Raw genomic sequence first — 24,678 nt, 5'->3', positions numbered from 1 at the left:
GAGAATGCAGCCTCGAGAGCGGGTGTCCATTGTGACGTTTATTACTCTCCTGCGGTGCGGTGAGGGCTATGGAATGATAAAAGAGCAGTAGGATGAGAGGTGTGTGTGTTAGTGAATAGGCCCAGCAGTAGGATGAGAGGTGTGTGTGTTAGTGAATAGGCCCAGCAGTAGGATGAGAGGTGTGTGTGTTAGTGAATAGGCCCATCAGTAGGATGAGAGGTGTGTGTGTTAGTGAATAGGCCCAGCAGTATCTAAATGGGAATCTTCTTCAGTGTCGGACTGTGAGCATCACACAGCCGTATTAGGACTTTCTATCAGACTCTTCTATCAACAACCACTTTACAGTTTTTTCTCTTTCTTCTTTGTTGTGTGCAATGAATTCTTTTCAGCCAAGTTCCCTCCTTTATAGGTTCTACTAATGTCCCTGTAGGAAACTAAAGATGTGTCATGGGAGAGCCGATTACAAACAATCAGACTTCTACACCTTTGCTGTTGACACTGATAGGAAGCTTTTCTACTAGGTAATGGTTGGAAGTTAATGGGGGAAGTTTGTGGATGACCTAAGTATGGTCCCCAAGGTCTCTGTGGAGGTTAGGTTCAATCGCCTTGGTTGGGACTGTCACAGCAGACTGATAACAGATCCTGCTGCTTCAGATTCTGATACATGGCTGTGAAAGCTGTAACGCACACAGGCAGTCATTCACACCCCCCTGTATTTCTTCAACCCTGCTCATGATCATCAGTCTTGAAACTGTGCAGAAATCTTTTATCTCTGTATAAAAAAGACCTCACATTCACAACCATGTAGATCAATTCCAACTCCTTCCCATTCCAAGCATATATTTGGCTGCCTCTGCCCTCCTCTTGACCATCCACACAGGCCTGGGCCTGGCCCTGAATGACCAGCACTGGATAAATGAATCCCCCTATCCTTAGAGACTGAGGCTGAATACACACAACAACAACAACAACAACCAGACAGGGTTATCACAGATAACCTATCCCTCCACCATTAGAAAAACACCTGTGGTGTCCCGTGGCTTTCAGCCCTATTCTACCCAGACTCTTCTTATCTCGCTGCCAGTATTATTGGGTTTTGGCGGGCGACGCACCCCAACTCATATCCGGCTCATTTCGGCGTCTCGTCCCAGACAGCTCTAATCTCTACCCATTTTGTGGATGAGTGGCCGCGGCAGCTGATGTGATGCACCTGTTCGCTGTGTCTGTCTACACTTTGGTATACGGAGGCAGATCACTCATCTGGATCACTGGCAATGGGCCGGGGTATTATGAAAAGATGCTGTGCCCATTTATAAAGGCTCCCCCTCCCTTCCCCGTGAACAGGAAGTAGCAGATGTGTGGAGAAGTGACTAACGGGGAGGACATGAGCAACGTCGGCTGCAGGTGTTTGTGGAGGAGACAATGCAGGCACCTGTCCCATGCGATCTGTCAGAGCAGCAGCCACAACAGGACCTTCTCTATCCCAGCTGGCTCTGTGACAAACAGATGACAGAGGACCTTTTAACATGACAGTGTGTACATCCAAAACAAATACATTTTATTAATTCCTACCGCTACGAGACTATTTCAGCGTTACTGTGTATTCACCCGTCGGTTTCAACAGAAGCTCTAAGATCTAGGCTTTAAGACTGTCGATAGCTAGTCATTGCTGTTTACTTCGGATGATAGGCCTAAGTGAAAGAGAATAGCAATCAATACCAATCATAATTAGTCTACTGAGCGTAAGAAGACCAAATAAGAAAACAGAAAGCCACTAGTAAACATGCACGTTGGCTGCTTACTCGAGTGTGCTGTGTGTTGGCTTGCGGGGGCTGTGTACGAGATGTTGAACGAACATCAACACAAGCAGGTTAAATATAGCTTAGCTGTCATCTTAGTTTAGTTTCCCTCCCATCGTTCTGGATGGGCCGTGGAGGAGGGGCATGCAGGGCCCCACTGTCATCTCGGTTTTACAGACTTGGATTTGACATTAATCATTCACACACAACTCCACTACAGCGCACACACACCACAGACACACACAGAGCACGGAAAACTCACACATGCCGCACACACACACGCGCACACATACACACTTCCAAACTTCTGCATTTCCCTAATCACCACCAAATTAGTTTTCCATTCGTTCATCATTATAATAGCACCTGGCCTCATTGCTTTCCACACCTTGGCTGTGTAAGTAACTGGAGTGGCACTGTGAACCTGGAGCTCCCTTAAACAGCCGGGCAGTATGCATGAGAAACAAAACAAATAATATGGTCTCCAGCCGAGAGGCTTGATGGCGTGCGGTGCGGTGTAGAAGCACTGGGTGAGGACAGTGCAGGTTCATTAATACTAGAGGACTGGTTGATGTGATAAACTCCTCACTGAGAAGGTCCATTATCCTGTTATGAACAGCCTCAGTATTCCCTGTGACTGAGAGAGAGAAAGGGGGTGGCACATTTACATTACATTTACGTCATTTAGCAGACGCTCTTATCCAGAGCGACTTACAGTTAGTGCATACATTATTTTATTTTTTCATACTGGTCCCCCAGTGGGAAACAAACCCACAACCCTGGCGTTGCAAACACCATGCTCTACCAACTGAGCTACCTCCCTGCCGGCCATTCCCTCCCCTACCCTGGACGACGCTGGGCCAATTGTGCGCCGCCCCATTGGTCTCCCGGTTGCAGCCGGCTACGACAGAGCCTGGATTCGAACCAGGATCTCTAGTGGCACAGCTAGCACTGCGATGCAGTGCCTTAGACCACTGCGCCACTGAGTGTTACAGTTGGCAGCAGTGAGTGTTAGGTTGGCAGCAGTGGCGCTGAGTTCTCTTCCATGCTTCTACACACTTGTACACCTTTTATGTGAGGGGACATGGTCTACCTGCCTCCAAACATACTTCACCCATAGAAATAGGCCGTTATCACAGTGCCGCACACAGCCAGTGAAGAGCCCTGCGGCCGTGAGAAGTGACAACTATTTTAATTCCACTGGTACTGGAGCTCTCTCCTGTGGTGAGTCATACTAGTGAGAGTTGTTCCATTGTCACAGTATATACTGTAGTTAAATATAGGGACTCACCTTGAGTCTATAATACGGGTTACCTGTACATCTTCAGCAGAGATTATGAGAAAGATGCAAGTATCTTGCCTGCGATGCATTGCATGGTATGTGCTGTATTATACAGCGATGGAAAAAAATATTTGATCCCCTGCTGATTTTGTACGTTTGCCCACTGACAAAGAAATGATCAGTCTATAATTTTAATGGCAGGCTTATTTGAACAGTGAGAGACAGAATAACAACAAAAAAATCCAGAAAAACGCATGTCAAAAATGTTATAAATTGATTTGCATTTTAATGAGGGAAATAAGTATTTGACCCCCTCTCAATCAAAAAGATTTCTGACTCCCAGGTGTCTTTTATACAGGTAACGAGCTGAGATTAGGAGCACACTCTTAAAGGGAGTGCTCCTAATCTCAGTTTGTTACCTGTATAAAAGACACCTGTCCACAGAAGCAATCAATCAATCAGATTCCAAACTCTCCACCATGGCCAAGACCAAAGAGCTCTCCAAGGATGTCAGGGACTGCGACCGCGCCAACCAAACACAAGAGGGTAGGGGCCGGGTGGGCATTCCGCCTCGGAGGCGGATCCGGCTCCGGGCGTGACCACCACTCTCTCTCTACCCCCCCGTAGCGCCCTTGGTCTGGTCCCGCTGGCCGGAGCTGGACTGGACACCGGTGGAGCGGATTGCTCTGGCTCCGGAGTGGAGCAGCTGCCCGGTGCCGGACCAGGCACCGGGGGAACAGGCACGGGCCGTGCCGGACTGACGACGTGCACCACTGGCTTGGTGCGGGGAGCAGGAACGGGCCGGACCGGGCTGGCGACGCGCCCCACTGGCTTGGTGGGGGGAGCAGGAACGGGCCGGACCGGGCTGGCGACGCGCACCACTGGTTTGGTGCGAGGGACAGGAACAGGCCGGGCTGGACTGTGGAGACGGACTGGAGGTCTGGAGCGGAGAGCTGACACAACCCGTCCTGGCTGAATGCCTATTTCCACACAATCTGTGTGAGGCATCAGCACAGGACATACAGGGCTGTGCACTCGTACTGGCACTACAGCACGTGGCACTGGTGCAGGATATCCGGGACCGAGGAGGGGTACTGGAGGCCACGAGCGTTGAGCCGGCACACTCTGTCCTGGCTGCATGCCCACCTTAGCACGACACATGCGTGGTGCTAGCACAGGACGTACAGGACTGTGCCGGAACACTCGCGGCACAGTACGTGGCTCCGCATAACACGGAACCTGCCCAGTCTCACGCTGCCTAGCCTGAGTACGGGGAGTTGGCTCTGCTCTACCTCTAGGCTCCGCCAACCACCCTTCCAGCCCCCCAATCCTGGTGGCCTCCTCTCCTAGTCTGCCGATTCGTCCTGTAGCTGCCTCCAGCAGCCCCGTCGTCCCCGCCGTGTGCCCCCCCCAAAAAAAATTACTTGGGGTTGCCTCTCGCGTGTCTGTCGTCGGCACGGTTGGCGCCGTTTCTCCTCTCCTGCCTGGGCATTTACTTTTGCCCATGGCCCTCTGCCCGCGAATATGTCCTCCCAAGACCACCATTCGCCCACCTGGGACATCGCCAACTTCTCCTCCTGGGCACGCTGCTTGGTCCCCTGGTGGTGGGATCTTCTATCACGATTGTCGACAGATGAAGCAGACCAAGGCGCAGCGTGATAAGCGTACATTCTTTATTTAGTGTACACAACACGAACCAAAACAATAAACCAAACGATACGTGAAGTCCTAGGTTATACACAAAACCTTACTGAACAAGATCCCACAATAAACTAGTGAAAACAGGCTGCCTAAGTATGGTCCCCAATCAGAGACAACGAGCTACAGCTGCCTCTGATTGGGAACCACCCTGGCCAACATAGATCTAAACGATCTAGAACGAAAACATAGAAAATGAAACAGAAACTCCACACCCTGGCTAAACATTTAAGAGTCCCCCGAGCCAGGGCGTGACAACCGTCAAATCTTGGGTGAGAACCTCCTTCCCTCAACCAGGGCATTGAAAATGGGTCGTGGATGGGTATTCCAGCATGACAATGACCCAAAACACACAGCCAAGGCAACAAAGGAGTGGCTCAAGAAGAAGCACATTAAGGTCATGGAGTGGCCTGGCCAGTCTCCAGACCTTAATCCCATAGAAAATCTGTGGAGGGAGCTGAAGGTTCGAGTTGCCAAACGTCAGCCTCGAAACCTTAATGACTTGGAGAAGATCTGCAAAGAGGAGTGGAACAAAATCCCTCCTGAGATGTGTGCAAACCTGGTGACCAACTACAAGAAACATCTGACCTCTGTGATTGCCAACAAGGGTTTTGCCACCAAGTACTAAGTCATGTTTTGCAGAGGGGTCAAATACTTATTTCCCTCATTAAAATGCAAATCAATTTATAAAACATTTTACATGCGTTTTTCTGGATTTTTTTGTTGTTATTCTGTCTCTCACTGTTCAAATAAACCTACCATTAAAATTATAGACTGATCATGTCTTTGTCAGTGGGCAAACGTACAAAATCAGCAGGGGATCAAATACTTTTTTCCCTCCTGGGATATACACTAAATTAACTTTTAAGAAGGCACACCTGTTCATTGAAATGCATCCCAGGTGACTACCTCATGAAGCTGGTTGAGAGAATGCCAAGAGTGAGCAAAGCTGTCATTAAGGCAAAGGGTGGCTATTTGAAGAATCTCAAATCTCAAATATATTTTGATTTGTTTAACACTTTTTTGGTTACTACATGATTCCATATGTGTTATTTCGTAGTTTGATGTATTCACTATTATTCTACAATGTAGAAAATAGTCAAAATCAAGAAAAACCCTTGAATGAGTAGGTGTTCTAAAACTTTTGACCAGTAGTGTAGTTCTGTTATGATAAAGAAGAGGTTGTTGACCAAAAAATAAACCTTCCACTGTGATTCAGGAGCGGCTCAGCTGAGAACCTTTGTCGATGATTAGATTAGGTGCTCTTTTAAAACTGTTTGAAACAAGATTTGCTGCACAGCATGATACAGCGATTCTGGCTGTTACGATTCTTTGGGGCAATCAGAATAATTATGAATAATTATACATATTTTAATGAAAATAGCGGTGTCTCGTTTGCTGAGCAATAATTAGGCTCGATAAACAGGACAGCAACGGAGAAAAGGACCAATCCCAGGCCATCAATTACTTGCCCTCCTCCTCCAGTTCTGGCTGTGTCACGATGTGATATAGTCACTAATTATTGTTATTATATACATGCCTGTTATTTCATTTATCTGCCAGGCTTTGACGTCTATTCTCTTGACAGAAAGACACTTCTGGAGAAGTTGCCTCTTCAAACAACGGGCTAACTGAGATATAGTACTCTGCCATATCTTGTTAGAAAAACTGAATTGGAACAACATTTTGTCAGATACAGGTGTCTAAAAACAATATTTTCTGCCCTAATGCTTGTTTGGTATTTGTTTATTTGGTTAGTCAAACCCAGAGGTGGAGAGAGAGAGAGAGATACCAGAGTATTGGTTCCTTTCAAAAGGAACGACAACACTCTCTTTCAAAACTTGAACAAAACAACCCAAGCACAAGCTATTCTTCAATTCAATTATCTGATAACAGAAAAGGTAAAATTGCTGTCATTGTGTTCAGCTTCACTACCTTGTTCATTGTTCAGTTTGACTTAAAAAACATGAACATCCAAATAAGCTGTGTGAGTGGGAACGAGATGCCTGTTTTCTAGCCTACTGTTTGGGACTTCAATGGGGAGCATGAAAGGCGAACAATAGCTCCTATAATTCTCATTCCCTCTGTGGATTTTTCAAACAGAGAAAACCCAGGTGAGAGTGTTATGTACTTTACCAATTGGATAGATTAGATAGACAATGATGTGCCAATAGGGTCTTGGGATGGCTAGAAGCCATTGGCTAGAAATCATGTTATCCCCTTACAGGTTTTATGATACAGTATGCTCATTTGAGTATGCAAAGAGAGACATATCCATACACACAGACCCACACACAACAGTGTAGCCAGTCTAATGCACTATTAAAATGGAAATCATAGTTCGGAGCCTGAATCCAATGGCAATTGAGATGAAAAACATGCTATTACCATACGTTAATAATTTAACCTGAAATCCCCAGACTTGGCTCCACTTTGACCTTTTAAACACACTAGATAAACCATGCACCAATTACCTATGGCATATTGCATGTCAAGCCCAGCCATCCTTCTTAACCACTTTCCTTCTGAATTAGTTTCCCACAGTAACCGCTTGGCCTTCAAACTGCCTCCCATCTATTACCTCATCAGCTTGATTGACAGTTTAGGATGTGGCCAATCCCATGATGCAAATGACGACAGATGAGAGCTAATGCGACGAGTGGAAAATACCAGCGGGGAGGCATGGGTTCTGGCTAATGGCTACCAGGCACACTACTCTGACAGATGAGGGAAGGTCCAGGGTTGTTAGAGTGAGGTAGCAGTTCTGTTAGGTAAGTCAGGCACTGATGGCCTGCTAGGCTGTGAGGAACGGGGAGGTGGGGAGAATGGACTAGATGCATGGTAACTGCAGCCTGGAGAGGGTTAAGGTGAGGAGGAAGGACAGGGAGGAAGAGGAGGATAGGGGATTAGAAATGGTCCAAGGAATGGATAGGAGACAGCCAGGGAGAAGGGAGGGGTGGGGGTGAACTCAGCTGTGGAAGGGGTGGTTTGGGGGCTGGGGGGTCTTTGTGGGGGTGGAGGGATGAATGGTTCAGGTGGGCTCCTATTTCTAACTCCTGAAGGGCCCAAATTGCCAGGACCATACAGGAAATACACACAGCTGGCTCTGCTTGCTAGAAGGGGCCAGCGCCCACATAGCCCTCCTTCCCAGAGGAAAGAGCAGAGGGTAAGAAAATGAGATTTCTTTGCTTCTCTCTGAGCAGTGCAGCAACGAAAACTTTCTCCTGTCCACCGAAAAAAAGCCTTTCTGTGTAGAACAGTATTGGTGGTGTGGTTGTGTGGTGTTCCGAGGGGTGCGTCATGGGAGAGTGTCTGATATCCATCATGGTGTTCTCTGGCCCTCAGGGAAAGTTCTGCCCCCTGCTCACTGATGGATGGGAAGCTGCTCAACACTAGATGGATTACTCTCTGTAATACACACACACCTGCACGTGTGTGTGTGCGTGCGTGCATTCGTTGTCACAATCGCAAATGGAACATTCTGTTACCATGGCGTCAGGCTTGCATTTCATAGTTGGTAAATTCATTAGAAATGTGTTCTATCTATGAGCCTCTACAGGTGCATTAGTGAACAATGGCCACAATGGCCAGGTGACTTTCCAAAGCTTTTTTTATTGTAGTCCCTATGGGATCTCCCCTCAACATAAAGCAGGGTGTTCATTACTGCCCACTGCGATCATTACTGTCCATGTGGATTTTCTCCCACACAACAGCAGGTCTGCACAGTGGAGCCCTTTAACCACCACCCACACCACTGATCCCTGGCGTACCTGGGTCTAAACACGTGTTCTGTTGGCATCACCCGCGGCCTTCACATTGGCATTATTCTGGAGGACAAAATGCAATTTCTATTGATGTCCACAGCACATGTTTGGCTTGGTAATACATTTTGGAGGGAGAGTTTAGATATACATTAGTCACTTCAGATGCTATCTGTTTTCTACTGCCGATATAAGGATGGGCAATGATTGGTAGGGGACTGTTATTGTTTGAGAGAAATAGCTGCAGGAAGATAGGAGAGACTAAAGTGATTGCTGCCGAAGATGCATTTTCTTAGACAAAAGATGAGCCTGTCGTGTGGAAAGCCAGCGGGGAGTGAAAGCACCGCACAATCAGAGCTCAATGTCTCCAACAGACACCAATTTCCCCAAAGTCCACCCTGACAAAACACTGGGCCCCACAATGACTCACCAAGCCTTCAGCTAAAAACATTAGAACAGCACAGAGAGGGGAGAGGGCAAAACAATGGTTTCTAATACATAACACCCTGAAAGCATTCATTACCAGAGAGAGAGTGTGGCTTTGACTGAGGGTTTCAAAATGACAGCCCCTCCTATTGAGTGGACATGACACAGGTGAGAGTAGGTAATAATAATATGCCATTTAGCAGACGCTTTTATCCAAAGCGACTTACAGTCATGTGCGCATACATTTTTATGTATGGGTGGTCCCGGGGATCGAACCCACTACCCTGGCATTACAAGCGCCATGCTCTACCAATTGAGCTACAGAGGACCACAGGTCTGGAGGTAAAATGACTTACTACCATCTTAGGCCCCCTGGCTGTCAATCATCCTGCCTAGCCATTCTTGTTGTGGCCCTCAGGCGTCTGTTGTGGCCCTCAGCTCTGCTCTGCTTACCTGACAAGCCTCCCACGTCCATCTTCTTCAGGTTCTTGGCCTCCAGGATGACCACGGTCAGCTTGCCGGCGGTGGGCACGTATCGCAGGGAGAAGCAGATATCACCCAGCTTCTCTTGCTGTGAGAGAAGAGAGAGAGGAGTCATTACCATAGCTAGGAATAAGAATGAAGTTGTCTGCTGAAGTGAAACATGGTTTGGGAGTGTTGTCTTGTCTGTCTAAAAGCTATCATGCTTTCACATGGATTCTGTTTTCCTATATGGGTTTTCTTGGATCTTTGTAGGGCAGGGTTCCCCAAGCTGAATTTGGCCCGTGGGTGATTTTACTTCGCCCCAAAGTTTTCTGAGCAAATGTCTTCTTTTTTTTTGGGGGGGATAAAATACTGTAACAAAACACCAGGAAATCAGCTCCAAGTGATTTTACTTTAGGAGATCTGTTCCCAAGTATTCATACGCATAATGTGATCATATCCCAATGTAATCAAGGTTTGAAATGATTATGTTTTAGTCATATATTATACAGTTGTTTGGGCTTCTTGCGGTCAATTTAGCAAATTATTTGTAATTATATTCTGGCCCCACGACCATCCGCTCAAGAAAAAAATGGGCTGTGGCTGAATGTAGTTGGGGGGCACCCCTGTTGTAGGGGTAGTTGGTTGAGGTTATAGCGGTTGAGAGCCAGAACTTCATCAATCATTCCCTTGTGTCATGCACATCAACATATAAATAAATAATGGTAATCACAGAGTGAACAGATTAAAAATGGGATACATATTTCTGTCATTACCCATATTAACAAGTAGAACAGACTGGCGCTCAATAAAGTGTTCCAGGTCTAACCAGCAGATGATTGGAGACAGCCATTATGAATACACATCATAAATCAATGGCCAAGGAGGCCTGAAGATTGATTTTTGCTTTATATACCAGAGGTCTTTCATCAAATTACAATCAAGATCTATTCCCTAATACTAATTATATGTGATGAGATTGTAATAAGGTTGCCAGATGTGAGTTGTATATGGGGCAGGTTTCTTCTCAGCCTGGGTTGCCATTACTCAGTCAGTGTGTCTAGCTGTGCCTGGCCTGTACACTCAGCCCAGAGCCGACGGGACTAAATAGACTCTCACTTTAATGACTGAGGCTCCAGATTCATCAACATAAATACACACTCCTCCCAGGGAGTCGTGGGCAGAGAGACTGAGAGAAAAAAACACTGATATAAATCATGCTTGTATGAAGCCATCACGGTCTGTCACGATGTCTGTCCGAGGCTGCCCCTCCTCCTTGGTCGGGCAGGCTTCGGCGTTCGTCATCACCGGAGTACTAGCTACTGCCGATCTCATTCTCATCACTCCACTTGTCATGTCTTGTCAATCACACACACCTGGTGCTCATTCCCCTAATTAGTATGTGTATAAGTGTTCCCTCTGTTCCCCTTGTCTTTGTGAGTGATAGTTTATTGTGAGAGCATGTTAGCTCGGGTGAGCTACTCAACATTGTATTTATACCAAGGTGGATGTTTTCTCTTGAGCTTGTTCCTTTTGACGCTTGGGGCGTTTGATATATGTGAACGCATTCAACTCTGGACTTCGGTATTTTACCTCCTGCGCCTGACTCCTTCATTTCACCTCGTCACAGACTAATTAGGGGAATGAGCACCAGGTGTGTGTGATTGACAAGACATGACAAGTGGAGTGATGAGAATGAGATCGGCAGTAGCTAGTACTCCGGTGACGACGAACGCCGAAGCCTGCCCGACCAAGGAGGAGGGGCAGCCTCGGTAGACATCGTGACACAGTCTAATATATTCCATAATTAACTGAGAAAGGCCAGCACTGTCTTTTGAGCTGCTAGACCCTCTACTGCTGAGAGTGCTCCATGTTTGACCCGCCAGGATGAGGTTGTTTTCGCTATGTTAACACTGTCACACAACCTACGAGGATGAGTCTAACATTTTGTAGCTAATAAAATGCATGGTCAGTGAATATGGGTGTGTTATTTCAAAGCACGTTCGCAGGTAAATCGAATTGTCACCGCATCACTTTTCTTCTCGACAACGGACGCCATTGTAAGTAACCTTTATTTCTAGAAGAATACACGATGGAAACAATCAAATTATGAAACACCCTGATATGTTGACCATTTGTCGCTTAAAAAACATTGGATTCCATCTGATGAAAGACGTGGAAGGTGTGTTCCACGACGTGCTAGCGGCGTGGAACTGACCTTCCATTGAGTTGCATTATTTTCCAGAGAACGCATAGAGCTCTGAGTTGATTATCCCTTTCATACCATGGCTATAATTTCACACATTTGCCAATACAAATTGTTCATTTGCAGTTAGAAATTTGTTCAACATCCACTGAAGTAGCTAGCAAGTTTACTAGATAGCGACAGTAGTTGCCTTGGTAACCAAACAAACAGACTTGCTAGTTTAGCTAACCAAACCATCAGTCCTAGCTTGCTATTATGAAAATCGAATTCTACAATGTTTTCAATTCGACACCTGCTTTCAAAAGCAGCTCAAACATAGAACATATAAGAATGAAATAGCCATTGAATTCTACAGTGCTAATATACCGTGCATTATAGGGAAATAATGCATGCTCTAGAATGCCCTTCAAGCCAATCAGAAATGAGTATTCAACAATACCATGGTATAATTAAACAATAAGGCCAGAGGGGGTGTGGTATATGGCCATTACTGTATATACCACATCTAAGGGCTGTTCTTACGCACGACGCAACGCGGAGTGCCTGCATACAGCCCTTAGCCGTGGTATATTGGCTATATACCACAACCCCCCGAGGTGCCTTATTGCTATTATAAACTGGTTACACACGTAATTAGAACAGTAAAAAAATAATTGGGGTCATACCCGTATTATGCGGTCTGATATACCACAGCTGTCAACCAATCAGCATTCAGGACTTGAACCACACAGTTTATAATTATAGGAGGTGTGGTATATTGGCCATATACCACACCTCCTCAGGCCTTATTGCTTATTGTTTAAATAATACCCCAGAGGGGCATCTGTGGATGCATATATTTGAATAGATATGGGTAATGTGTCCATACATTTTTCTGAGTGGATATTGGGACCATTCTGAAGGACCTACTTTGCCCTTAGTCTAGTGTGGTTGTGCCAAACATGTACATGTATGGGGAGAAATAGGAGTTGGCTATAGAGCACAAACAGATCTGGGACCAGACTAGTGGTTGGGCTGTTCAGAGGATCTCTGGCTAGCCGCTAGGACCTCGTTGGGTGTAATTTGCAGCCACTGAGGCATAGCTGATGTGTGAAACATTCCTTTCAGTCACTGTTACACACCTTCAATGAGGACAGGAATTTCTTCTTGACCCTATTGTCTCTTATCCACCCACAGAAGTTGCTTGGTGTGTCACATTATCCTTAAAGTTTTCGCATAATGATCACATTTCAACATTTGCATAATCATATAGTATTTAAGATGGTGCTCATGATGGTGAAAGTGGCCATTTCAAATCAAATCAAAACACTTCAAGGTCTTTCAGAGAAAAACCCACTCAAGTGAGTGACTGTAACACTTTAAGGGCGTTAAGACAGTGTCTCCAGCCTTGCGTGAAATTATCAGGTGTAGCTTGTCTGGTTCTGGAATAACGCTGCAGATTGAGATGCCCTTCCACTCTCTGGCACCACAGGTGTGAAAATGTACATTTACATGAACCAAGCATGCCATTAAAAACAAGGTTCCCCTAGCAACCCACGCTTAAATGCTGTACGCCATGACATTTACCTTGAACATTTAATCTCCTGTACCACTGCTTGGGAAATCACACTTTATTAACAGAATGAGAAGCATGGAGGGATGACAAAGTGACATTTTCCAAGAGATATGGAATACCCCCAACCACTGTATGGCACTGAGCTCACTCTTCAATCCCAGGTAAAACATGTTTAACATAGTCATACGATTGTCGTGTGATAAAATGTTTCATTTAAAATGCCGGATCGTGGATTTTCTAGAAATGAACTGTTACCTTGGTGCTAACACATCCTGGTAGTCAACTGTCGTAACTTTGGGGAAGAAAATATCAGGAGTTTCTGATGTGTAAACTTTTAGAGTTATTATTTACCTCCTCCTTCTCGGCGCTCACAAGATCCCGCCACTCCTCTGTCACGTGACTAAAGTCAATCTTGTTCATGGGCAGCTTCACGTCTCCGATGGCGTCGTGCTTGGAGAAGCGGTCAAAGTCATACACCGTCATCATCAGCGTCTTGCCTCCCAGCTCGACGTAGGGCACCTGGGGAGAACCATGAGGACTGAAATGATGCATAGAACCACGAGAAGAGAGTCTGACCGAACTTGAAACCTATCTCTAATGAAGTGACTTCTGGTAGAACTTACTGATCTCAAACTATGGATAAATCGAAGTAGTCTATTGTTGACAACTGTACTAGCATAGTGGTGATAGTGGTGCTTTCCAAAATGGCTGCCAGATTGGCACGCTGCATCAAAGCAGGTTGCACTGTATCTGTCCTGCTACTCCCAGGCACTGGTATTACTTGTCAAGGAATAGAGAGGAATCGTCTCGAGTTGGGGAAGTTCTAGGTCTAGAGCATTACAAATCAATCAAACCCCCTCCTCCCCCTCTCCTTCCTCCTCCAGTCATGTCTGTGACGGATAGGCGGCAGTCAGTCTTATCTGCCAGAGATCCGGGGCGAAGGAAGGGGTGCTGGTGGAGGGGATGGTGAAGAGAGGATGGGGGGGAGAAGGGTGGTGTCTGGGATTTGATTCTTGATTGCCTCCAATTGAGCTGTTTTCCAGACAAAGCTCATTATACACCGGGACTGCCTGATTGGCTAGAAAATAGATAAGTCTTCCGAAGTTTGTCCTTGACACTATCACCACGACGACCAAAGAACACTCCTAGCTCCTTCATTTCAATATTTGGAGCCACTTGTGATTACAACTAGGCGCCGGTGGGATAAATATAGCTTCACAGATCTACCATGTTTTCTGAATTCTAAAATAATGATGCTACTGGTTAACCAATCTGGCAACCGCTGCAGACAAACACCTGTGCTCTTTTTACTGCTGGGTGAATGCCACAACTCTTCCTCCGCGGCTGAGATACTGTAGCTACAATCACATATCTGAAACGGAGAAACGTTTGCTCAAATTTAGGCCAAATCAAAACAAGAAAAAGAGAGAGAAAAAGGTGAGATGGAGCATTGCATCTGCCTGTGTGAATCCTAATCATACAGAGGCTGTGTGGACGGAGAGTCAGTCTGTCAGCAGCTTGTTACTGGGCCAGCTGCTCCGTGTCTACACACCTTACCGAGCGATCACACCACAGGATGCAAATGACTTTGTCAGTATAGAACGAATAAACACAACCTGCTTAAACTACTGTGTGCAATGTGTGGTTTGTGTATTTGTCCTATTCCTTGACAAATGTCTATTGTTGCTATTATGGATAATAACGTTTACTACTGCTACTGCTACTGCTACTGCTACTGCTACTGCTACTGCTACTGCTACTGCTACTGCTACTGCTACTGCTACTGCTACTGCTACTGCTACTGCTACTGCTACTGCTGCTGCTGCTGCTGCTGCTGCTGCTGCTGCTGCACAGGCCAAGGTTTTGAGAGTAGCATGGGTGAAGTATTGTCTAGTCTACTCTTATACCTTGAATAAGTACCTTGAATTGGAACTGCTCGTTGAAGGTGGGGTTGAGGGTTTTCCGGTGGACCTTGGTCTCAAACTTCTTCTTCTTGTCAGGCAGCAGGTAGACCTTGACATAGGGGTCAGAGGTGCCGCCCATGTCCATGGCTGGAAGGTCCGCTGCCTGGATGATCCCTACTATGAGCTGTGGAGAGGAAGGGGGAGGGGAGACAACAGAGACTAGTCAGCACTACAGTCCTACCCACAGCAATTCCAGCGCATTGATATGACTGTCATCCCACCAACATTCTAACCGAGCACCAAGCTTTGGTTCAATTGGAATAAACCCCGGTCTTATCACTGGTGCAAAACACTAGGATGGAGAGATACTACATGGCATGGGTTTAAAACGATCACCAGCAGAATTGAAGTCAAGAGCCTTTATAGTTTAGATTTTCTTATGAGAAAGAAGCCCATCGGTCATCTCTTTCAAAGGGACTCATCCATACCTTCTCATCTGTAACTCTTTACATTCCAAATCATGGAGGCAGGCCATAGGTGATATTAAAGTAATGCTGCTGTGAAAGCCACTGTGGTTTAAGCCAAAGCAATATTAAGGCAGTCAGCAGTCAAGGTCAGGACCTGTCAGAGCAGTGAGAGGCCTGCTCTCGGCCACATCAGGCTGATAATTGATAACCATGCTGGGGGGCCGGGGAGGCTGATTGACCTGCCAGTCACAGCTGCTTCCTCCAAGGCCTATTGGGGCCACCTAGTCAGTCAATCAACTTCCTGTCAGGCAGCCATCAACCAGCAATCTGGAGGGGGAACAGGGCACTCAGCCATGGAGCTCTCCAGCAGTTGTCAGAGTCAGCCAGCCAGCATGGATTATTGGAGCGGAGAAATAAGGCTACCCTCTGCCATCAAAACGCATGGATCGGTGTATCAACGGATGCTGGATCTCATTATATTTTGAGACCCGTGTTTTCGCAGATCAGATCAGAGTGCTAAAGCAAGGCTCAGGGGAGATGGTGATGGGACTCCAGCTGTAGGAAGGTCATGATGGGAGGATGATGATGGGGGTGGGGGATGACTGTGTGACGATACGATACAGGGGCCAAAGCAAATATTCAACACACAGCCCACTGTCCACGTACAGCACAAGTACACCGCACAGGAACACAATATGAAAGGAACATAGATGGAACCCCCTCCGTCAATGGGGGTGATATTGTGCCAAAATGCACCCATGCTAATGCATCACATTCTCACAAAATTGTTGTAATACTAAAAAAGTTATAATCTTGTTATATACACTGAGCAGAGGTTGGAACCGGTTCAGGGAACAGAACCAAAATCCGGAACATAATGACATTTTTCAAGGAACAGAACCAGAACCGAGAACAAAAGTGATCTATACTGTTCCAGAAAATAACCGTTATTTTAAAAGAATGGGAACCGGTTAATAATGTTATTTTACGTTCCGGGCATTTTTTCCAGGTTCGACAGAAAATGCAACACAGTGCCTTCACTGTCACTCAGAAACGTATTCCAGTGTCTGCCTGCCTGCCAGATGAACATCTTTGCCAGTGTGTAGGCTGCCTGCCCCTCCCCCTCCCCTCGAAGCATGCATAGTCTACTGTAGCTACAGATGTTACAGGCGTGATTCAGAAACTAGGGAGAGAGATTTTTAATTGGAGAACAATGTATTCACTTTTTCATTGCTAGTAAAGGATATTGTAGTTATCAGGTTTCACATTGAATTTATTACCTACAAAATTATTTTTTATATTATTTCTGCTCTCGAAAACTCCAGGCGGCATTATGTGTAATGTAATGGAACTGAGAGTCATGATCAAGGGCTAGCTCTGGTCCAACGCTAGTTAAGCCAACTCTCTGAAGTTCAAAGTTCCATCATAGAAGCCGCTCCTCCGTAGGTATAATTCTGTGGGCCTAATTCAGATAATGTCAGAACAACAAGATGCCCAGCACTCTCCTCACCCGCAAAATTTCAGTCGCATGTCGCACCCTACAATGCATGCACATAGCTTGCCCCCTCCATAGCAAGTTGCTCTATCCATTGGTGAAGTAATTTAATGTCGAGCTAAATGTTAAAAGAACTGTAGATTTCAGAGGTTTTAAAAGGAACAGAAAGGAACGATATAAACTGTTACTTTTGTTGAGTTCGAACCGGTTCAGAACTTTATTTTGCTGGTCGGAACAGTGGATTGGAACCAAAAAAAATATGGATCTGCTCAGAACGAAATGATTGGAAAATAATTTTGATTCCAACTCCTGACACAGTGTACAAAACATTAGGAACACCTTCCTGATATTGAGTTGCACCCACCCCCTTTTGCCCTACGGAGGAGCGGCTTCTACGAAGGAACAGCCTTAATTCGTCGGGGCATGGACTTTACAAGGTGTCGAAAGCGTTCCACAGGGATGCTGGTCCATGTTGACTCCAATGCTTTCCACAGCTGTGTCAAGTTGGCTGGTAGTGGATCTCTACTCTGAATAGCTTGTTCCATCTCATCCCACAGATGCTCAATTGGATTGAGATCTGGTGACTGGGCAGGCCACTGCAGTAATCTGAATTCACTGTCATGTTCGTGGATCCATTCATTTACATTTACATCATTTAGCAGACACTCTTATCCAGAGCGATTTACAGTTAGTGAGTGCATACATTTTCATACTGGCCCCCCGTGGGAAACGCAACCCTGGTGTTGCAAGCGCCATGCTCTACCAACTGAGCTACAGGGGACTCCATTCCTATACAATCCTAGCCTTGTGGCATGGGGCATAATCCTGCAGAAAAAAATCAATTTGCAGATGGTACACTGCTGCCATGAAGCGATGCACCTGATTGGCAATGATGTTCAGATATCCTGTGGCATTCAAATGTTGCTCAACTTTTATCAATGGGCCCAATGTGTGCCATGAAAATACACCCCACACCATCACACCACCACCACCAGCCTGCAATGTTGACACGTGGCATGATGGATGCATGTACCCATACCCTAGTCCTCCCATCCACGTGAAACAGCAGGAACCGGGATTCATCTGAGCAGGCAATGATTTTCCAATTCTCCAGTGTCCAGTGTTTTCATTCCTTAGCCTACTGCAACCGCAGTGACGTCGTCGGCTTCCATACCCCATTCGTGTCAAGGTATGACGAGTTGTGCATTCTTTTTTTCTCTCATCCATCTACACACAATACCCCATAATGACAAAGTGAAAACATGTTTTTATTAAAGTTTGCAAATGTATGAAAATGAAATACAGAAATATCTCATTTACATAAGCATTCACTCCCCTGAGTGAATACATGCTATAATCACCTTCGGCAGCTATTACAGCTGTGAGTAAGTCTCTAAGAGCTTTGCACACCTGGATTGTACAATATTTGCACATTATTCTTTTTTAAATTATTCAAGCTGTCAAGTTAGTGGTTGATCATTGCTAGACAGCCATTTTCAAGTCATGCCATAGATTTCCAAGCAGATTTAAATTAAAACTTTAACTAGGCCACTCAGGAACATTCAACGTCGTCTTGGCAAGCAACTCCAATGTTCCTTCCTCATGATGCCATCTATTTTGTGAAGTGCACCAGTCCCTCCTGCAGCAAAGCACCCACACAGCATGATGCTACCACCCCTGTGCTTCATGGTTGGGATGGTGTTCTTCGGCTTGCAAGCAACACCCTTTTTCCTCCAAACATAACGATGGTCATTATGGCCAAACAGTTCTATTTTTCTTTCATCAGACCAAAGGACATTTCTCCAAAAAGTACGATCTTTGTCCCCATGTGCAGTTGCAAACCGTAGTCTCGCTTTTTTATGGTGGATTTGGAGCAGTGGCTTCTTCCTTGCTGAGCGGCCTTTCAGGTTATGTCGATATAGGACTCGTTTTACTGTGGATATAGATACTTTTGTACCTGTTTCCTCCAGCATCTTCACAAGGTCCTTTGCTGTTGTTCTGGGGTTGATTTGCACCTTTCGCACCATAGTATGTTCATCTCTAGGAGACAGAACGCGTCTCCTTCCTGAGCGGTATGACAGCTGCGTGGTCCCATGGTATTTATACTTGCGTACTATTGTTTGTACAGATGAACGTGGTACCTTCAGGCATTTGGAAATTGCTCCCAAGGATGAACCAGACTTGTGGAGGTCTACAATTCTTTTTCTGAGGTCTTGGCTGATTTCTTTTCATTTTCCCATGATGTCAAGAAAAGAGGCACTGAGTTTGAAGGTAGGCCTTGAAATACATCCACAGGCACACCTCCAATTGACTCAAATGATGTCAATTAGCCTATCAGAAGCTTCTAAAGCCATGACATCGTTTTCTGGAATTTCCCAAGCTGTTTAAAGGCACCATCAACTTAGTGTATGTTAACTTCTGACCCACTGGAATTGTGATACAGTGAATTATAAGTGAAATAATCTGTCTGTAAACAATTGTTGGAAAAATTACTTGTGTCATGCACAAAGTGGATGTCCTAACCGACTTGCCAAAACTATAGTTTGTTAACAAGAAATTTGTGGAGTGGTTGAAAAACGAGTTTTAATGACTCCAACCTAAGTGTATGTAAACTTCCGACTTCAACTGTAAGTGTGTCTATTAATCCTGACATGCTGTCCATTAGATTTCCCCACAGTCGTCCAGAGAGGAGCAGTGTCAGATGTCCTGCTACACGTTGTCACACTGTATTTACTGTGAGCCACCACCCACCTGGACTCATCCTCATCATCTCTAAGAGGATGATGGGACTGGAGGTCTGTGACAAAGACTGTTTGCTTACTAGGTTTTACCTATTACAACATTTCAGAGGAAATTCAAATCAGATATTCTGCTGTGAAACCACCTCTATTGTTTTATTAAAGGGTACTACTAAACTGGATTATTAAAGGGTACTATTCCAATCTGTGTTTGTGTTATGATATGATCATCACGATACTGATCTGGCTTCTTTCACATTCCCCAGGTCTGTAAACCTGTGTGTGTTTAACGGAGGAGCAGCGTCCTGTCACAGAGGAGGGCCTGCCGGGTCATAACCCTTCCCTGTGTGTGTGATATTAGCCGCTGACGGGAGGCTGGAGAACGGCGTGCACCTGCAATTGTGACTAAGCCCTGTGCAGCACGTCCTGAAGGGATTTGTTCTGATACTCCCTCCCTGGTCCCTCCCTACCATCACGGCTCCACATAGCCACACAAACACTGCACACTTCAAAGGAGAAAGCGAAAGCCCCAAGGGGATATGAAAGGAGCTGTCATATTCCTCCAGTCTTGTCTTGCTTTTCGCTGAAGCCTCTGAGAATATGTTATCTTTCACAGGTCAATGGTAGAAGTACATTTGGAGAGACAGAGAAAGTTAATTGGAAAAAACTGTGGTTTTAAGGATATTATTCCTACCTAATATAATGTAGACGGTAGACTTTCTGTTATGAATGCAGAGGGTCTCCTTTCGACCCATTAAAAGGGAAATTAATATGATGTTGAAAGTGGGAATAGCATATTATGTTTCCCTTTCTGGCTCCTTTGTGGATCGTTTGTGGAGGAGCTGCTTGATACGGCCACCGTACTCTGGGTACCGAATCCTTTATTAACCTGTGCTCTCATTAGACCCCCAAAACGCCATTCTAGTCGAGGCCTGGGGCAGTAGCCATCACTGGTGCTTAACTAACAGAAACAGGCGGAGACATTTGGCCATACAGGTCTTTCTCTTTCCTCCATTCTGAGAGAGTCCCTGCTCTACTGAGCTGAGAAGGGCTGATTACCTTTAAACAAAACGAGAGCTTAGCCCTCCTGTCTCCTGTCCCCTTCCCCCTCCTCCTCCTCCTCCCCCTCCTCCTCATCCTCCTCCTCCTCCCACCCCAACGTCCTCAACAGAGGACAAGAGAACAACTAGTGGAACAATCACCTGTGTCAGCCACTCTTCCTCAGACTAGGGCAGTCTTTTCACCGTGATTGCTTCTACTCTGTGGACCTGATCTGAAGACACAGGAGCTGAGTGAGTAGGGGGCTCGGTGGCTTTCTGCTGTGGCTGCTGCTGAACTGAAAGTGGGTCAGACTGACAACAGTCCCTGGTTCCCTGGCTTTGTCTCTCAGCCTCAGAGCTGGGTACTGTCAGTGAGCGCAGGGGCCCAATGCTCCAAGTTGCTGTCACACACACAGTGACAACTGCCATCCATTCATTATGGATCCATTATGGAGTCACAGTGCTTATTATTACTGGACCACTGTAATCACAGAGTCTCACAGAACAGAACAGACTAGCATGGTTTCACAACTACCGGGAATGGCGCTAGCTATATTGGATGCAATATATAAAATAAGTAATGTGATTAGTATTCAGTTAGTGCATTAGTGCTAAATGGTAATAAGGCTCTTTATCAGAATACATTTGACTGATATTATGATAATGACCATAGCTATTATGGCCATAACAACTGAGTGTGTGAGTGAATATTGTGATTATTTATCCTCATGATTAGCATCATTACTGTCTGTTACCATCACTACAATCGCTAAAGCATTTTCATTTTAGGACAAACAGAGTGCTTGAGGGTCTTTCAGGGGAAAGTTGTGATGTATGTGGAGAATCTCTAATGTTCCGAACGTGTGGATAATATGGCGGTTTAGCAAACGCTTTCATCCAAAGTAATCCACAGAGAACTGTCAACATTGACAGTGAGACATACTGTACATTCAGCTCATGTGGGAATTGAACCCACAACCCTGGTGTTGCTAGCACCATGCTCTAACCCATTGAGCCATTGAAAACACCTGGCCATGTGGATGAGACAGTGATGTGTGTGAGTGGCTAATCTCAGGCTGTCCATCAGCTCCGTTAATGACAGGGAGTTAGCAGGGCCCCAGTGAGGAACAGCAGAGCTTCCTCTCCACGCTGCCTTCCACCCTCCTCTATGATCTGTCACACAACATCTGGATGTTGATCTGCTCCTCAAGTCGCTCTGCTTTTTAAAACCCTGACATTGAGAAAAATACAGCAGATGGATTCCAGAGGGGACTGTGTTCCCGTCAAGGCCGAAATAGCTTATTTTACAAAAAAAACGGTAAACCCCAAAATCCTCTGGTGAGGTGTAGCTGATAAGCTCCGGCTAACATGTTGCCAATAATAATAAACAGTGGTGATACAAAAATGAACAGTAGGAGTATGCTCTGCATTACCTGGGTAGGCAACATTTTCTCAGTGTTTTTTTTAATGGATTGATGAGTCGATGGACCAACCACAGAGGAAGATTGGGGCGACCATACTTACGAAGGAGAGACGTTTCAGATAACAACGACAGTGAGAGTGGATATCAGAGGCGGACCCTTACCGTATTCTCCGTGAAATTGTAATCCAGGCTGAACTGTAATTTGCCCAGTTTCTCTTCCTCCTTGGGCTCGGGCTCTTTCTCTGTATCGGTCAGGCCTGTCTCAGCGTCATCCTCATCCTTCAAGGCCTGAAGGAGACACCCACCAACAGTCAGTGCCCTCCGTGTGCCGCCTGTGCCAGCCCACTTAGACGGCTGTCGCCCTGCCCCGCCCCGGGCCTGCCAGCGGGTGTGCCAGCGGGCCCGTCTCCTGAAAAAAGCTGCCTCTCTTTTGGGGGATTATAATGGGGGGAGCAAGCACTAAAACACCACAGCAGTTAACACCAGGACATGCTCGGTGATGCGCTAGCCTCGGGCCGGGACCCCTGATGCGGTTCAATCAATCTGTGGGTGTTTTGGTCTGAGGGGACGAGGGGGGAGAGAGATTAAATGATAGAGCCAAAAGATGAGAGTAATGGGCAGGCAGAGGAGGAAGAGAGAGAGAGAGAGAGAGAGAGAGAGAGAGAGAGAGAGAGAGAGAGAGAGAGAGAGAGAGAGAGAGAGAGAGAGAGAGAGAGAGAGAGAGAGAGAGAGAGAGAGAGAGAGAGAGAGAGAGAGAGAGAGAGAGAGAGAGAGAGCTTCTGCAAACCACAAACGACAATTCCTTTGATGTTATTTCAAGCAGATCAGTCTTTGGTGCAAAACAAATCAACAGCGAAATGTCAAGAGATGGCGAGAGTGAACAAGAAGAAGAAGAAGAAGAAGAAGAAGAAGAAGAAGAAGAAGAAGAAGAAGAAGAAGAAGAAGAAGAAGAAGAAGAAGAAGAAGAAGAAGAAGAAGAAGAAGAAGAAGAAGAAGAAGAAGAAGAAGAAGAAGAAGAAGAAGAAGAAGAAGAAGAAGAAGAAGAAGAAGAGTGAGTTTTCCTTCGCTAGCCTGGTTCTGAGGGGATGCTGGTGGTGGTGGGGGAGAGGCGGATTCGAGGCAGGGGGCAGTCAGTTTGTTATTGGTAAGCATGCGATTAAAGAGGCAAAAACTAGCTCTCAAGTACATTCAGTGTCAAAGTTGCCTTCCAAAGGTCAGACATTGTCAGACCGTCATTGTTGCATGCAGGGCATTCTCTTTAAACAGAACAGTACTCTGGTTGTGACCCCCACATTCTCAGTCTACTTATCAGTCACCCATCAGGAGACACAATCGCATTGTCAGAACCCTCAGCTGCATGTGTTACCCCCACGCCGATGGAAGCTATAAGCATCATGCCAGCAGTAGGTAGGTAGGTGTTGGTAAGAGGTGTTGTCATGGTGATGGGGGCCTGCCCTATTAGTGGTCAGGTTGCTGGTGTGAAAGCATCAAGGTTGAACAACATTGATTTGTTTGGAATTTGTACGGCCCATCTGAGTCTCCTCCTGATGCAAGCAAACATATTGTAAATTTTTCCCTAGGCAAAACTATAAAAAATAAAAATTGGTTGTTTGTTATTGCTTGCACACAGAGAGGAGAGGAGTATAGCAGAATAGACACTCATGTTCGACACCCACAATGTGTATTGGATATTTTACTAGGTTAAGTCAAAGTCAAGTCAATCTGCCTTTTGGCTTCAGGTTAATGTATGCGAAACATAAAGCTACTGTATATCTAAACCTTACTACAGGTTTCAAAAGCAGTAACCTAGCAACTTAGCACATCTTGTTTTGAAATGCAAAGAAAAGATTGAAAAGGCGCCAGATGGAATCAATGTGGTTCAACCTTGTTAAAGCGCGTCCAGTGCATCTTTCATACATATATATGTGCATGTGCAGGACTACGCACATATATAGAGCAGATATACATGTACTGTATGCATAGTTACATATATTTGGTTCTACAGGAGTAAGTTGTTGTCAAGAGGCTATCAAAACATCAGAGCAGCAGGCTTAAGGAGGATCCAACAACAATTGGGAACCTACCGCCAGTGACAATCCCGCACAGTCATCAGACACAACACAGATAAGGAGGACATAGAAGGAAGAAACACACATTAAAACAACCACACACAGGAGTTAACACAAGAGTCTGGGCACACCAGGAGAAATGACCGCTCGGGAGCCCATGGCCCCGCCTCTAGAATATCTAACCAATAGGTGTGTTGCATAAGTAACCAATAGGAGTGTTGTAGTGGCAGTGTGTAGCCTAATCGCTTGATGTGTAGTTGTAGCAGTTCCTAAATCAGTACAGGAAAAGTGGTCTATCCAAATAGAATTCATTCTAGATTACAGTCATTGTAATTCTATGGGTGTATCATACT

General features: G+C 45.7%; 1 protein-coding gene across 4 annotated transcripts in view; it reads right to left on the bottom strand.

Moving 5' to 3' along the window:
• The window catches only part of LOC121579052 (synaptotagmin-1), a 217,987-nt gene that overhangs the window by 7,209 nt on the left and 186,100 nt on the right, over positions 1-24,678 (bottom strand). For 3 of the 4 annotated variants that reach the window (XM_045210379.1, XM_041893318.2, XM_045210380.1), the window contains 4 exons: positions 22,419-22,544; positions 15,110-15,277; positions 13,541-13,708; positions 9,420-9,537 (listed from right to left, as the gene is read on the bottom strand). In XM_045210379.1, coding sequence (XP_045066314.1) covers positions 9,420-9,537; positions 13,541-13,708; positions 15,110-15,277; positions 22,419-22,544 — 580 coding nt within the window. The remainder of the gene's footprint in view (positions 1-9,419; positions 9,538-13,540; positions 13,709-15,109; positions 15,278-22,418; positions 22,545-24,678) is intronic. The other variant, XM_045210381.1, reaches the window with a different exon arrangement.

Source organism: Coregonus clupeaformis, chromosome 34 (genome assembly GCF_020615455.1).
Source record: "Coregonus clupeaformis isolate EN_2021a chromosome 34, ASM2061545v1, whole genome shotgun sequence".
In the NCBI taxonomy this organism is placed as follows: domain Eukaryota; kingdom Metazoa; phylum Chordata; class Actinopteri; order Salmoniformes; family Salmonidae; genus Coregonus; species Coregonus clupeaformis.
This window is presented reverse-complemented; position numbering and strand designations above follow the sequence as displayed.